The sequence below is a fragment of the Borostomias antarcticus genome (genome assembly GCF_949987555.1).
Source record: "Borostomias antarcticus genome assembly, chromosome: 2".
Lineage (NCBI taxonomy): Eukaryota > Metazoa > Chordata > Actinopteri > Stomiiformes > Stomiidae > Borostomias > Borostomias antarcticus.
Window position 1 is genome coordinate 33,842,026 of NC_140235.1, and position 16,306 is coordinate 33,858,331.

Sequence of the window (16,306 nt, forward strand, 5' to 3'; positions counted from 1 at the left end):
CCCTTTTCACAGAATTGAAACAATAATTCCATAGGTCCACATGGCCTACATATCAAACCACCGTGACTTACATTAATATTAAATGAATATGAATAGGCCTATATTTTATGGTTTCTCCGGTATTTCTCACCGGTGTAGTGACGAGAATTCAATCGGGATTCCCCTCCTACCGGCCAGACGAGGGCTGATGCGGAAGTCTCGTTCCGCTCGGTTCAGTAGACCTAAACTGCGGTACGAGTCACACGCGCCCCTCGATCTCGACAGAGCCGACTTTCCTCAGCAAGGTGAGTGGAGAAAGGGCTCTATCTTCTCTCGGAATAGGCGGAGGTGTGTTTTCAGGTGGGAACTGTCGTAAATGGAACTGTAGGCAGAGTTTTATAGCCTATCTATAAATGTTAAAGAAATTAAAAAGTTGTGCCTTTGAGCAAGTGGCGATTGCTGTCACACCCACTCACCTACTGGAACGTATGATAGGCTACCCTAACGTTAGTTCTTAGGCTACTTGTATTGTAAGACATAGCCTCTAATATCAAGTCTTAGAAGTTGTCTTGTTTTAATGGATCTTTTGCTGATAATTATACATTGCAGACCATCTCAAATATCCTTACAGCGTTATAACAACTGTGTTACAATCAGAACAACCCACTTATTGTCTGAGTTCAAAGCTGACTTTCACTGAACTTTCCTATAGTATTCACATGCATGGTTGGATGTGGGGCAGCTGCTAAAGCAGAACAGTGTTCAAGGAGGACTGGATGAGGGCCATGCAACATGTCGGGATCTGTGAGAACACAGCGAGAGGAGGGCTTAATCATGCCCATGATAGCATTAGGGCAGAGTTGGAGGACAGGCGTGAGCACATTTGTTTGATATTGTTCTGAGATACTGAGACAGACAAGATTCACCCCAAGCTTGTGTTATTGCAACTGCATAAAACATAGTTACAAGATCTATATCAAAAAAGATTCTTCAGTAATGGTTTGATAGGCTTCAGTAGTTAATGTTTGATGGAGGTTTGATTATACCCAAGTGTAACATTGATAGCGTGGAGCAGATCTCCACCTGATTCACTCCAAGGGCCTCTGTTGTAGAATGAACAGATGAAGGAATCTGACTCATGTTTATCTGACATTTGTTTTTGACAAAGTAATTATGTACTTGTATTCTGAGAGCCTCTCTTGTATTTCTCTGAGTGGATAAACGGCTGTTCTTCAACACGTTGGGGGATAGTCATGTCCTAAGCCTTGGAAATGAGCTCAAGGTCTTTTGATGTTAAATAGCCTTCAGAACGTCATTTGCTTAGTTTGTGCCTTGCCTAGAAAAAATTAGGGAACTGAACTTGCAATCATGACCTATGCTGAGATATGCAAAATGAAACATTTGCTTCATGACTCAGAGATTTGTACATTCTAAGATCTGGGATCAGCAAAGTTAAGTGAACCGCCAAAGTTTCTATTTGGACCAGTTTCAAGTATTTTTACTTGGTTAATCTCCATGTACTGTAACTTGCAGATATAATGAACATGATAGTCAGTCATAACATAGTAGCGTTGGTCCTGTGAGTTTCTTGTCTTTGAAATTGAGAGTTTAACATGTTTTTGAATGATTTTTCAAGGTGCCCACCCACATCCATTGTATGACCTAAACGGTGGTAGAGCAATTATCAAACTTTCTCAAAAGTGCTAGTTTTGTCAACTTTTTGATCTGAACCATTGTATATGATCATAAGTAACCTTAAAACAGGGCTAAACATGATTTTCCCTTTACTACTCCTTCAATAATAATGAGTGTCTCATTAGAACCTTCAAACGTGGTGTTGGTGTGTATGTGCGTGTGTGTGTGTGTGTGTGTGTGTGTTTGAGCAATAATGGGTCATAGGAGATGTGGTGTGCTTCCCAGGTGTGTGCGTGCGTGCGCGTGTGTGTGTGTGTGTGCACCCCCTCCCTCTTCTCTCTCCCTAGTGAATCACTAGCCTATCACTCTGTTGAAGAGCCTGTCTGCCACGCCTGTTCCAGGTGTGAGGACCAGGTGACAGCCAGTGGGCACGTAGCGCTCTCTGCCTGGGGGCGGGGCTTGGCGCTAGCGGCGGTCAGGTGACAGGCAGCAGCAGCTGTGTCTGTGTCCCCACGATGGCAGCATGACTTACAGCACGTAATGATGACCCTCCTGTTACAGGATGACAAGGCAGGATTATTACTCATGAAATCGTCTCCAGCAGAACGTCTTCTCTCCCGTTCAGAGAGGAATGAGTGCACCCCTGCCTTAAATGGCTTCTAGTTTCCAGGAGTGACTGCGTAGTAACGAGCTGTTGTGAAACGCGGTGAATCATCGTCCATGTCAGCCTCAGCCTGTTATCTTTAACTGTGTTTACTGATGGCCCAGGCAACTATGCTAACTAGGCAAACAGCAATTTACATTCAAAAAGGGCCCATAGCAATATTATTCTGGACACACAAGCAGATTGACGTGAAGCTCCATAGTCTGTGTTTTGTCATCTGTGTACTTGGCCAGTATCTCCTCTCTCATGGAGCTGATTGTGAGGGACAGGCCTTCGTAGGTCTCAGAGGTTGTGTTTCTGTGTCAACGTCAACAGGGTCTGACAGCCAGAGCAGAGGTCATGTCTATGGTTAGAGAAATGTACTAGATGACGGAGGGGACATGCACACACACACACACACACACACACACACACACACACACACACACACACACACACACACACACACACACACACACACACACACACACACACACACACACACATAGAGCAGAGGGAGAGGGCCTTTGCTTTCTCTGTTTACCAGTCAGGTTTTTTATGAGTCTCTCAGAAAGTCCAGTTATTCCAGGACACTAAACTACAGTAGAGTGTGAGTTTGGACCTCTGGTTCTGTAGCACACTTCTGTATCCTGTCTGGACTCTTGACTCACAAAGATCTGCTTGTTTTTCAATGGAACGTTAGCTCATTTCAATGGAAAAGCAGTCCATAATAGGCGATGTCAAAACCAGTGAAATTCACCAGTGCATACATGTTTTTTTCTGTGTGATTCCTGCTATTGTCTGTTTGTTTGCCGTTTTCATTCATGAAACACTGTGCAGGACACACACACACACACACACACACACTCACCCTGCGTCAGACTTTACAGTAAACGCCTGCCAAGTGGTTGAGAAACATGGCAGGTCCTGGCGAGGGAGGGTGTTGACTTGGCAGCGGTCGTGGGGTCGAGTTCTAACAAGTGGCCAGTGTTGGGCGCACCTCCGTCTCAGGCTGGACCCTGCCGGTCTTCCACCGCACGGCGAGGGCCTCGTCAGCGGCTACGTCCCCAGACCTGGGGGACGGTCTGCCAGGAGACTCACCGCCTCGTCATGACTCACTAGAGACTCAGTCTCTAAGGGTTCGGCCTCGCGCACATCGCTACACGCTCAGTCCCTACACACTCAGTCCCTACACACTCAGTCCCTATACACTCAGTCCCTATACACTCAGTCCCTACACGCTCAGTCCCTACACACTCACTCCCTACACACTCAGTCCCTACACACTCAGTCCCTACACACTCAGTCCCTACACGCTCAGTCCTTACACACTCAGTCCCTACACACTCAGTCCCTACACACTCAGTCCCTACACACTCAGTCGCTACACACTCAGTCCCTACACACTCAGTCCCTATACACACTCAGTCTCTACACACTCAGTCCCTACACACCGTATGACTCACCTGCTCTAAAGCCTATACAGGATAATCAAGCTGATTCTACTGTGCTGTCTTGTCTGTGTTATCACAATATCAGCCTTTATGGCTTTCTGTAAAAAGAAGGAATGAAGAATCACCTTTTCAATTCACCTCCTGTTTAGTGTGTGTTGGGCTGGGTGGTCCGTGGTCTCACCCCCGGGTCAGCGTCTCTCGGGTGTGTGCGTGTGTGTGTGTGTGTGTGTGTGTGTGTGCGTGTGTGTGTGTGTGTGTGTGTGTGTGTGTGTGTGTGTAGTCAGTGAGGTGTGATGCCCTGCCCTCACGCACAGGATATGAGAACAGGAAACGCAAAAGAAAAACAAGAGACGCTTAAAGTGAAAGTCAACGCTTTTTATGTTACAATGATACCAACAGCACGCTGTTGTCATTATTATGGAGAGCCAGTCCACTCACAGGCCTATTACATAAGAACAAGACTGATTTACAACTCACGACTTCCTGGGAAGGGAAACTGTGTCAGGGCTCAAGGTTCAAACACAGCAAAGCAGGTCAGACTCAGAGGTGAAGCTCTAGGCAGTCTTGTAGAGCCAGACCTCAGACCAGATCTTAACACTTGGTTTACGCTGTGCCAGCTCTGGAGAAAGGTCTGGCTGCACTCATTACCACTCCCAGATATGGGGAAAAAAACACTGTATTTCCTAAACCAATAACAATCGTCTTGGATAGAGCAGTTGCTAGGCTGTTGTTGTTTCACATAGTCTGGATCAAATCTGATTGGGCCGGGGAAATCCTCCCTCTCCACTGATTGGTTTGTAATAATTAATAAACCAATGACAAGGCTTAGACTAGGTTCTCGGTAAAGTGAGATGCAACATTTGCGTGTCCAAAGGGCTAGCCTACATGGACCTACATAGACTCTCCAGGCAGTCTCTAAACGCTTTGCCCAACTAGAGACTGAGGGCTTTCATTCAGATTGTGTCACTTAAAGTAGGTGGAAACAATTTTAGAGTAAAAAAATCAGCATTGCAGAACAAATCCAAGGGAGTTGCCTGCGTTGCAGAAGCAATCCAAAGTCTTTGGGGCATAGCTTGTCCAGGTATAGGGATGGGAATTGATCACCACGGCTCTCACCCCCCCCCCCCCACCCTGACAGATCACCCCCCATCACCCCCCCTCCTCTCAACCCAAAACCCACCCTGACAGATCACCCCCCTGTCACCCCCCCCTCCTCTCAACCCAAAACCCACCCTGACAGATCACCCCCTGTCACCCCCCCTCCTCTCAACCCAAAACCCACCCTGACAGATCACCCCCCCTCCTTTCAACCCAAAACCCACCCTGACAGATTAATCACCCCACAACCCCCCCCCCCCCTTGTCTTTATCTGGCTGCTTCCGACTCTGTGGCTCTCATGCAATCCTGCTCAGCCAAGAACCATGGTCAGTATTCTCATATTCACAGAGCTGCTGGTGTGTCCAGTATTCCCAGTATTTATCTGCAGACCAGATACAGGCTGACTGGACGCACTGCCAAGTTCACATGTGATGTTATTTTGGTCCGTATACCTGGGAGAGAAAATACCTGGGAGATTTTAGCGATTCCGATTCCATTTTCGATTCTGCTTATCGATCAGATTCCTTATCGATTCTCTTATCGATTCTCATTGGGCAAAAAAGAGTACAAACAGGTTTATTAACATTCATTTTCTTTTATATGTACTACTTTGAACATGCCAATTACAGTGCTGTTTTTTTGGTGTATTCACCTTGAACTAAAAATAAAACTGACATAAACAAATCAGTATTTTTTCAGACTGACTACCACCAGCCTGACTCTGAATGTCATCATCTAAATTACATGGATGGAAATGGAGATTATTCATATAGTGAAAGCTGGTTTACACAATTAAACAAATGGCACTAACACAATAGACAGGGACTCTGGAGGAGTTTACCTTCGACTATAGCGTAGCTTGTCCAGGTGTGAACCAATCCAAAGTCTTTGGGGCATAGCTGGTTCAGGTGTGAACCAATCCAAAGTCTTTGGGGCATAGCTGGTTCAGGTGTGAACCAATCTAAAGTCTTTAGGGCATAGCTGGTTCAGGTGTGAACCAATCCAAAGTCTTTGGGGCATAGCTGGTTCAGGTGTGAACCAATCCAAAGTCTTTGGGGCATAGCTGGTTCAGGTGTGAACCAATCCAAAGTCTTTAGGGCATAGCTGGTTCAGGTGTGAACCAATCCAAAGTCTTTGGGGCATAGCTGGTCCAGGTGTGAACCAATCCAAAGTCTTTGGGGCATAGCTGGTTCAGGTGTGAACCAATCTAAAGTATTTGGGGCATAGCTGGTTCAGGTGTGAACCAATCCAAAGTCTTTGGGGCATAGCTGGTTCAGGTGTGAACCAATCCAAAGTCTTTGGGGCATAGCTGGTTCAGGTGTGAACCAATCCAAAGTCTTTGGGGCATAGCTGGTTCAGGTGTGAACCAACCCAAAGTCTTTGGGGCATAGCTGGTTCAGGTGTGAACCAATCCAAAGCAGTAGGCATTAGCGTTACTGGCCATTCTCGCCGGTGTTCTAACGATTGTAGAACTCTCCAGAAGCTTGGAAGGCAGAGATGCCTGGTATCGCTAAACTAATATGGACCCACCTGAGGCCAGCCACGAACCAGCTTTTCTGGATCTGAGCAGACAGCGCCGACCTCTAACCTTTAACCCATCCTGGCCCCCAGGGCACTGCTGGGTGGGTCCTCTCCCTAACAATCCTTTATGAGTAGACTGGACATGGACCCCAGGTCAGCTGACCTCTGACCTCCTGGTCCGCTGGGCTGGTTCTGGTGCTCTGCTGGGTGGGACATCATGGAGCATTTCCCTGGGGCTGTTCCTCAGGAGAAGAGACCCTGATAGGCAGGAGAGTTGGATAAAGTCACAGAGACGCTGGTGAGTGAGTGAAAAGCAGACAGGAGTTATGTAATGCTCCCGGTTCAAGGCCGTACCAGGCGGCCATGATGACAGACAGCTCAGGGATACTAGTCTCTAATCTAGCGCAGTCCCGTTTACTACGGCGTTAAAACACGTGGCTGCATGCTATGCTCATACCTACATCACATACGAGCTCTACTGACTCTCTGTGTCTCTCTCTCACTCTCTCTCTCTCTCCCTCTCTCTCTCTCTCTCCCTCTCTCTCTCTCCCTCTCTCTCTCTCTCTATCTCTCTCTCACTCTACCTCTCCCATTCTCTCTCTCACTGACCCACCTCCCTCCTCTCCTGGCTGTATAAATAGGCAAGGCTTGGTTGTTCAACTGACAAGAGTTTTCAACAGCTCAGGATATTGTCTCAGTGTGTTTAGTGTGTTTGAGCTCGGTCGGAATTATACATCTGACGGGTAAAACTACTCATGCTGCTAATCGTTTGTTCATTTCAAAAGAGTGTTTTTACAGGGGGCTGATTTCATCAGGCACAGTGTTGCATTATTGAGGTTGCTCGAGTGTGGTCACGGATGAACATAAGTATTTTGTGTTGCAAATCTTCCCACTGACAGACACAAAGGCTTAGTAAGTCTGTCTGTCTGTCATTGACAAATATGCAGTACCTGGACTTCCCAGAATTTCAATGTTGATTCTGCTCAAGCTGTCAGGTCAACAGATGAAAGAACTGCATCCAAATAGCGAGACTGATCTACTGTCTGTCTGACTGCAGAGCTCAGAGAGCCCAGGGCTGAGATGGCAACGTCTGGATTTGACTTGGATTAGATTTATATCACCATATGGTGCCATTCAAAAAGCGATTCACTGAACCAATAACAACACAGTTATAAGAGATCAAAACGGGCCTACCACGTGACCATGGAAACAGCTGGGTTTTTCAGGGAACGTTGCAAGTCTTTTGTTTGTTTTAATTAATCTTTTCCCATAGAGTTTGCCTGTTTTTTCTATTCCTGCTGTTTGATATCGGTATCCCTGTATGTCTCAGGCATGTCTGACGTGGTTGTGATTTTTCCGTTTGTTTCTCAGGCCAATCATGAGCAGCAGCTACAGCGTGTCCCTCGTAGGCCCCGCCCCCTGGGGCTTCAGACTGCAGGGGGGGAAGGACTTCTGCCTGCCCCTCACCATCTCCCGGGTGAGTCACACACACACACGCATGCACGCACGCACACACACACACACACGCACACACACACACGCACACACAAACACACACACGTCCTGTGAACTCTGTGACTCTCACCTCGCAGGAATGCCAGTCATGCTCACCATGCCCTCTGTGGGGGGGGGGGGGGGTGTTGAGAGCGCTTGAGAGCGCCCGCGCCATCGACCGCCTGGGCGCCACTCACCACGGCTCTCACCCCCCCCCCCCCCCACCCTGACAGATCACCCCCCGTCACCCCCCCCTCTCAACCTACCCTGACAGATCACTCACCCCACAACCCCCCCCCCCCTGTCTTTATCTGGCTGCTTCCGACTCTGTGGCTCTCATGCAATCCTGCTCAGCCAAGAACCATGGTCAGTATTCTCATATTCACAGAGCTGCTGGTGTGTCCAGTATTTCCAGTATTTCTCTGCAGACCAGATACAGGCTGACTGGACGCGCTGCCAAGTTCACATGTGATGTTATTTTGGTCCATATACCTGGGAGAGAGAATACCTGGGAGAGAGTATACCTGGGAGAGAGAATACCTGAGAGAGAGAATACCTGGGAGAGAGAACACCTGGGAGAGACCTGGGAGAGAGAACCCCTGGGAGAGAGAATACCTGGGAGAGAGAACACCTGGGAGAGAGAACACCTGGGAGTGAGAACACCTGGGAGAGAGAACACCTGGGAGAGAGAACACCTGGGAGAGAGAACACCTGGGAGAGAGTATACCTGGGAGAGAGAATACCTGGGAGAGAGAACACCTGGGAGAGAGAACACCTGGGAGAGAGAACACCTGGGAGAGAGAACACCTGGGAGAGAGTATACCTGGGAGAGAGTATACCTGGAAGAGACAACACCTGGGAGAGAGAACACCTGGGAGAGAGAACACCTGGGAGAGAGAACACCTGGGAGAGACCTGGGAGAGAGAACCCCTGGGAGAGAGAATACCTGGGAGAGAGAATACCTGGGAGAGAGAACACCTGGGAGAGAGAACACCTGGGAGAGAGAACACCTGGGAGAGAGAACACCTGGGAGAGAGAACACCTGGGAGAGAGTGCTGCGTCTCTCGGTTCTCTAGACCTGGGCTCCTAGCTGAGGCCCGGGTGCTGGGGTCAGGGCCTGGAGGCTGGGGTCAGGGCTAGGGGCTGGGGCCTGGAGGCTGGGGTCAGGGCCTGGAGGCTGGGGTCAGGGCCTGGAGGCTAGGGTCAGGGCTGGAGGCTGGGGCCTTGGCCTGGAGGCTGGGGTCAGGGCCTGGAGGCTGGAGTCAGGGCCTGGAGGCTAGGGTCAGGGCTGGAGGCTGGGGCCTTGGCCTGGAGGCTGGGGTCAGGGCCTGGAGGCTGGAGGCTGGGGTCAGGGCTGGAGGCTGGGGGCTGGGGTCAGGGCTGAAGGCTGGGGTCAGGGCCTGGAGGCTGGGGGCTGGGGTCAGGGCTGGAGGCTGGGGTCAGGGCCTGGAGGCTGGAGGCTGGGGTCAGGGCTGGAGGCTGGGGTCAGGGCTGGAGGCTGCGGTCAGGGCTAGGGGCTGGGGCATGGAGGCTGGGGTCAGGGCCTGGAGGCTGGGGCCTTGGCCTGGAGGCTGGGGGTCAGGGCCTGGAGGCTAGGGGCTGGGGCATGGAGGCAGGGGGCTGGGGGTGGAGGCTGGGGTCAGGGCCTGGAGGCTTGGGTCAGGGCCTGGACACAGTGGGGCGGTCCGTCTAGTCAGGGAGAAAGGATGGATCTGTCAGAGGCCTGTGAGGGAACCCTCCCTTGAACAGCCCCTCTCTGCACAGCGCTGTGGAGAACCAGAGGTCCTGAAACTATTTTGGAGCTAGGGACCCATAAATCCAGCCTGGGTTCTGGCCCCGGGCGCTGCTGGGCCCGGTCCTGTGAAGGATAGTCCTGCCACATGGCTCCATATTCTCCGTTTGATCGACATTCATAACCACTCTCTCCCGGGAAGGACTCAGAGTTGGTCGTTCCTACAGCTAGATGTATCACTGCTGGTGTGTTTCAGATGAGGCTGCTGAGAAAGCAGTCCTGGTGTAGCCAGTTCTGTCCCGCCTGTTTGCTTTGATTGTGGCTCCATGGGAGTTATTGGGTTTGCAGCGTGACGCCTTTTCATAGCTTCCTGTTATGAAAGTGGAATCTGAAAGTTACACCCGCAGTTTGTTTGCTTTTGTCCCAGTGGTCGGAACACAGAGAGGGTATAAAACACAGCATGAGGCCGAGGACGAGGGAGAGGGGGTATAAAACACAGCGTGAGGACGAGGACGAGGACGAGAGGGTATAAAACACAGCATGAGGACGAGGACGAGGGAGAGAGGGTATAAAACACAGCATGAGGACGAGGACGAGGGAGAGAGGGTATAAAACACAGCATGAGGACGAGGACGAGGGAGCGAGGGTATAAAACACTGCATGAGGACGAGGACGAGGGAGAGAGGGTATAAAACACAGCATGAGGACGAGGACGAGGGAGAGAGGGTATAAAACACAGCATGAGGACGAGGATGAGGACGAGGGAGAGAGGGTATAAAACACAGCATGAGGACGAGGACGAGGGAGAGAGGCTCATGTGGTTTAGCTGCGCTCTGCTCTTCCTGTTCAGTGTTGCTCAGAGAACAGAATATGTGGATGTGCTTTATGTAGACTTTAGAATGATGATTACTGAATAATTATGTTTGCATGACATGAATATCAAGTATGCATGGGCCACGCCCACAACAGGGAATTTAGACAAACAGACAGACAGACAGACCAGACAGACAGACAGACCAGACAGACAGACAGACAGACAGACAGACAGACAGACAGACAGACAGACGGACGAGACAGACGGACAGACAGTTACAGGCACAGACCCACCCCCCCACTGAAACCCATTCAGCTGGGACTGCCATTCATTCTCTATGGGGGGGATTTGGAGACCCCTAGCTCGGCCTCCAGGGGACTAGAGACAGGGTTCCTGCCAGGGGCGCTGGGAGACCCCCACACCGGCCCCTTCCTGTTGTTCCAACACTTTTATTTTGTGTCTTATTTTATTCCTATTGTGTTTTGTAATAGTAAGTGGTGTCCAGATATTCACAAAGTTTGTGATGAATGACAGATTTTCATGCAAAATAGATTTGTGGTTTATAATTTAACAAAGCTGCTTTATTGTAGTTTTATTTTAGTGAAGGAGGTTCTTTTCTTCCCTCGGGACGGGAGGAGCACACAGAGGGTTACCGCACATTTTCAATAAATCAAACCCAGATAAATCAAACCCAGATAAATCAAACCCAGATAAATCCTGTGAGACTTTGTGTGTCCAACTGTGATATTGGACCCAAGATTGATAATCACTAGTATGCAAACTGTGAGGTTTGAGCTTAGTGGTTTGGCAGCATGGTGTTCAAACTCTGGGCACGGTCCAGCCGTATCCTGCAACCTCGCGATGCAAACTAGTGGCTGCCTGGACCGCACGGTAGAATTGAGCAGCTAAACAGCTACAAACCATTCAGGAGATGGTCAAATAAAAGATTTGTTGACAGCTAATGAGGTCAAGTAATAGTTCTTCTCAAGCGGTGAAACTAAATGTGATCTGAGGAATTGCCTTCAGAAGTCAAATCTCCTAACTTCCGTTCCCGAGGAGCGCATGCCAGGGCCTGCAGGGCATTATGGGAGAGTGGCGTAGCGTGTGCTCTGCATGGTCTGGCTCAGATCCACACCGATCCGAACCGGTGGGATAAACAGAGTCATTACAGAAAGACCATAATCACAGGCTGGTGGAGGCCCACACACACACACACACACACACACACACACACACACACACACACACACACACACACACACACACACACACACACACACACACACACACACACACACATATCACAGTAGATGGCTTTGTTTTCACCCATGTCCTTCAACCATATGTATTGTACACACACACACACACACACACACACAAAGATGCACACACCCTTCCTTCAGTGTGTGTGTGTGTGTGTGTGGCCGGGTCCAACGCAGTTGACAGCAGGCCCAGAGGAGGGTTTGTACAGAACACACTGTCCATCTGCACGTCAGGAGAGAGCAGCAGGAGAGAGACCAGGATGGAAAAACACACCGTTCTACTCAGGGGGGCTCAGCAGTACACCACCTACTAGCCCTGCCCCGCTCCAACCCCCCCCCCCCACACACACACACACACACGCTGTGCTCCAAGTATAAGTATTGTGTTATTTAGTCAGTTGCATTAGAGTTTGTGAAGTCCTGGGCCAGGGTGGTCCCAGCGTATCAGAGGACGTGTCTAGATGAGATGTAGATTGAGAGGTGTGTGTGAGGGACCCTGGAGTGTGTCCTGGACAGGGCTGCTCCTTGTAGGGTATTAATAGGCTTATCCTTTACAGGGGCGTTTTACAGGGGTCTGGGGGGCCCATCAACACGCTGCTCTGTTTACGTCCACACTGGGCCGTGTGCACAGGCATGCTGAGTGCTGACCTCTCCAGGTATTTGGAGTGGTGTAAAGTAGTTCCTGTCCCATGTGAAGTGTGTGTGCGTGTGCGTGTGCGTGTGCGGGGGGCCTTCTGCCCAGGGTTTGCAAAGGAGGGGCGTGTGGAAGGGCACCGACATCTCACTTTTTGATGTACTAGGGTTCCAGAACAGGGCACCGCTCGGCCTTCTGGGAGAGAAAGTCTCTCCCTGGCAGAGGACGTTATTTATACTCAGCACATTTCTACTGGCCAGCAGCTGGGACACTCAGCGGGAGAGAGGGGGTTGTCATGGCCTTCTCTCAACGGCAGAGAGGGAGGGAGAGAGAGAGAGGGATTCGAGCACGGATGGATGGATGGATGGAAGGAGGGATGGACGGTCTGGCGGAGAGCTTCATGGTGAAGGGAACCAGAGGAGGAGCAGGCTGGACGATGACTCCACCTCTCTGAAATGTCTCACGTGGTTCATCTGCCCGTCTGAGACTTCCTGGAAGAGACCATGATTGAGTGCAGCGAATGAGGGATTACAGGACATGTAATTAAGCAGTTACCTTATGAATGTGCAAATTTACCGGACAAACCAAGGCCAACTGTCTGCTTCGCTGGCACAGTTGTACAGTAGTACTGTCATTTCCTGTTATGCCAGCTTCAAAAGAAATGGCCACAGTCTCGAGGTGTTTTTTTGAACTGTGGCGATTTGTGTGTTTTGGAGGGGATGGACAGGAGTGAATGACAGAGAATACGTGTTCCAGAGCTTTCTGACAACCACACATTTAGAAAGAAATCCTTTTTTGAATTATGCTTCATTTTAGAATGGAATCTTTCTAAAGCCTCCAAGACAAACCAAGTCAGTCTTGGCACAGAGCGTTTAGAAGGCTGGCACTGAATAGAGACCCCAAAAAAAGACTTTGCAAATCTATCTCTCTATTAGTTATAGTGAGCGGGAAGTAGAATGTAGCAGAGCAACAAGACACAACGTGTTTTATTTGCTGCTGGCACCCACATTACAGCAACACAGTTCATATGCTTGGAGTCAAAACAAGTGTGATTTAGGGTGTGAGCTCCGATATGTTTTTTCTCTCCGCAAGATAAAGTTCAGCGCCACAGTATCCACAGTGTGTTCATGTCAAAGCCCGCCTTACTGGGCCACGAACACCAGCCACATCACCAGGCGCAGCCACTGTGAAAGATGTATTTTGGCCGTTTTTGCGAGGTGTATTTGTGAGTTTTGGCGTCTCATACGGTGGTGTTTTGGGCAGGCTGTAAGAGTCTGCCTCATAGGATGAGACAGACATGTTCACATCACCTGCGACGGCTGACCGAAGCAGCGTGTCCAGGTCACATTTCCACGCCAGTGCTTCAGTGCTTTAGTGGCATTCCTGTGACATATCGAATGAATGAATGAATTGTTTATTTTCGTGTCAAGCCACTGTGGCCCATCCCACATAGGAATTATGACACCAAAATATAACATATCAACTTCCATAATAAAACAAGACAAAAACGGAGACAGTGTTTGACAAGACAAAGGAAGAAAAACAAAAACAAAAACTAAGAAACGAACAGGCAAAAAAGAGACAAACTCCAAACACTCAACGGTACATTACCAACTTTCTTTTACCCCAGGCTTTCTCGACGAACTCTGCAACTGCTTGTGTTTTATGTTTAAACAACCAGGCTAACATGTCTCTATCCTGCATAAGGTGGATTTCCTGTAACTCAACTTTGTTAAACAACTGAAATCTTAAATCATGATAGAATGTACAGTAAAAAATAAAATGCATTTCATTTTCTATTTCATTAAGGTCCCATATGTAACAGTCTGTCCTCCTCACTAGTTCCCACCCAGCAGGGGGAGAATACCTGATCTGATGAGTTGTGCACACAAAGACCTCTTTTTCTTTGGCAAATAATATTTCACATACAGTAATTCTCTGTTCCAAATTCAGTTTTAACTTTGCAGAATGTACGAAGTTTCGTCTGACTTTGTAATCCACATATCCAACTCTCGCTGTTGTTGAGAGATGCAACTTCTTTCACCATGTTGAGGTCAACTTTCATCATATTACTAGGTACATCCTCACAACCCAATCTACCGCACAACTCACACAGCTCTCTTGTGCATAGTATCGTATGGCTCTATTATGAATTGTTTCTATTACCAGGTAATTCTTAAAACCCCAGATTCCCGCCACATAATCCAACACTGGACATGCTTGATAGAGTTTGGTGTATGTTGCAAACCCCATATTTTTCAGCAACTTGGTTTTGCCAATGACTCCACCAAGAGCCCTACTGGCTGACTCAGAAAGATCTGTTGTGCCTTTTATAAAACTCATATCATCCCTTCAGCACATGGCGTGACGGTCATATTTCAAACCCTGCGTCCAGATGGCAGGGAGGGCCTTTTACCTCGTCCGCTGGACGACTGGAAATCCCATTCTGTCAGAAAGCGCCGCCAGCCTCCCCGGCTGCAGACCAAGCGCTGTTTCTCTTGGAGCTGCGCTGGGAAACTGATGCATCCTGGGTCCTAAATCTGCAGGAGGGGGACAGGCCGTCCCTTTGAGTCCCAGACTGAGGGATGGGACGTCAACTTTGGGACGTCAACTCTGGGACGTCAACTCTGGGACGTCAACTCCGGAAGTGTTGCGGTGGACGGGTTGGTTTGGAGATGATTGTTTTAACTGCCTCAGAGTGCTGTCTTCCTCCCGCCTCCCCAGAGCAGGAAAGGGGCGTCCCCTGAAACCTCTCCTCCAATCAGGATCACAGACAACACACTGGACCTCCCACTAACTCTTTGTTAACCAGCTGACTCTGACATCTGAAGGAGGATTAGACAGTGGTGTCTTGGTATGAGAGAGGTTTTGTGAGGCTGTATTGGGAGTTCATTTTGCAGTGTGGACTGAGCACACGGTCATTAGAGCTTCTTTCTCAGGTGTCCAGCAGTCCTGACGGAGTGACCGTTCACTCAGGAGCGCCTCTCCCTGTCACCAGCGCTCACTGAGGAATGCTAGAGGTCAACTGTTTATGAACACAAACACACTGTGGCCTGCCTGGTGGTAACATGAGGATTATCTCCTCTCACTCTACCCTGAACCCTGAACCCTCCCAGTCCATCTCTACCCTGAACCCTGAACCCTCCCAGTCCATCTCTACCCTGAACCCTGAACCCTCCCAGTCCATCTCTACCCTGAACCCTGAACCCTCCCAGCCAATCTCTACCCTGAACCCTGAACCCTCCCAGTCCATCTCTAACCTGAACCCTGAACCCTCCCAGCCCCTGTCTCTTGTCTGTGATCAGACTCAGAGGAGACAGCGTGCTTCTTCTGCTTTGACCTTTCAAAGAAGCTTTAACCTTTCAAAGAAGCTGCATCCAAGTGGGACCTCGTCAGGCAACATAGTTGATCATTATTCGATGGGCGTGGTCTAATTACACTGAGAGGACGTGTTTCTGCTTCATTATTCAAAACATGTGCTCCTAAAAATGGAGTCAAGAGTCCAGATCTGTCAGTGCAACATTTCAGTGGCCTTCTGGCAGCCTGTATTATTTACAGTGGGAACACTTGATAACAAGGCACTCGTACGGAAACTTCAGTCATCACTGCCTCGTGGCTGGACTCACTCTATTGATAGACTTGGTAGAAAACACCATTCAAGTCTGAAACCACAGGTTATTCAGTAGAATCCCTTAGGGCTACGTACACATGCATACATATCTAGTATCATACTGTAATGTTCCTATGGTTTTTGGTTTTGATGGTTTAGAACCACCGTAGACTAATATGATTGATTTAGTTTTGGTTGGATCACATGTAGCGAAGCTGTCGTTAAGATGTAATTGAGCTTGGCTGCGTCTGCGGCTCTATCCTGACCAGGTCATTCTCAGACAGCCTGCCTCATCAGCACAAATAGGGTCTGTGCTGTATTCTGGCAGCCAATAAGAGCTCAGGATTCACACACATCACACTGGAGATCTTCTAGCTGCTAACTGAATGAGCGATTGGACTTTGACTCTCTCTGGTGCTGGCCTGCTTCA

General features: G+C 49.1%; 1 protein-coding gene across 2 annotated transcripts in view; it reads left to right on the forward strand.

The window, feature by feature from the left end:
• Positions 1-240: 240 nt before the first annotated feature.
• Positions 241-16,306, forward strand: part of pdlim5b (PDZ and LIM domain 5b) — a 77,397-nt gene continuing 61,331 nt past the window's right edge. Inside the window, exons 1-2 of one of the 2 annotated variants that reach the window (XM_084457048.1) lie at positions 241-284; positions 7,702-7,807. In XM_084457048.1, the coding sequence (XP_084313174.1) occupies positions 7,709-7,807 (99 nt within the window). In that variant the 5' untranslated portion in view covers positions 241-284; positions 7,702-7,708. Of the gene's footprint in view, positions 285-7,015; positions 7,074-7,701; positions 7,808-16,306 lie in introns of those variants that run through there. The other variant, XM_084457049.1, reaches the window with a different exon arrangement.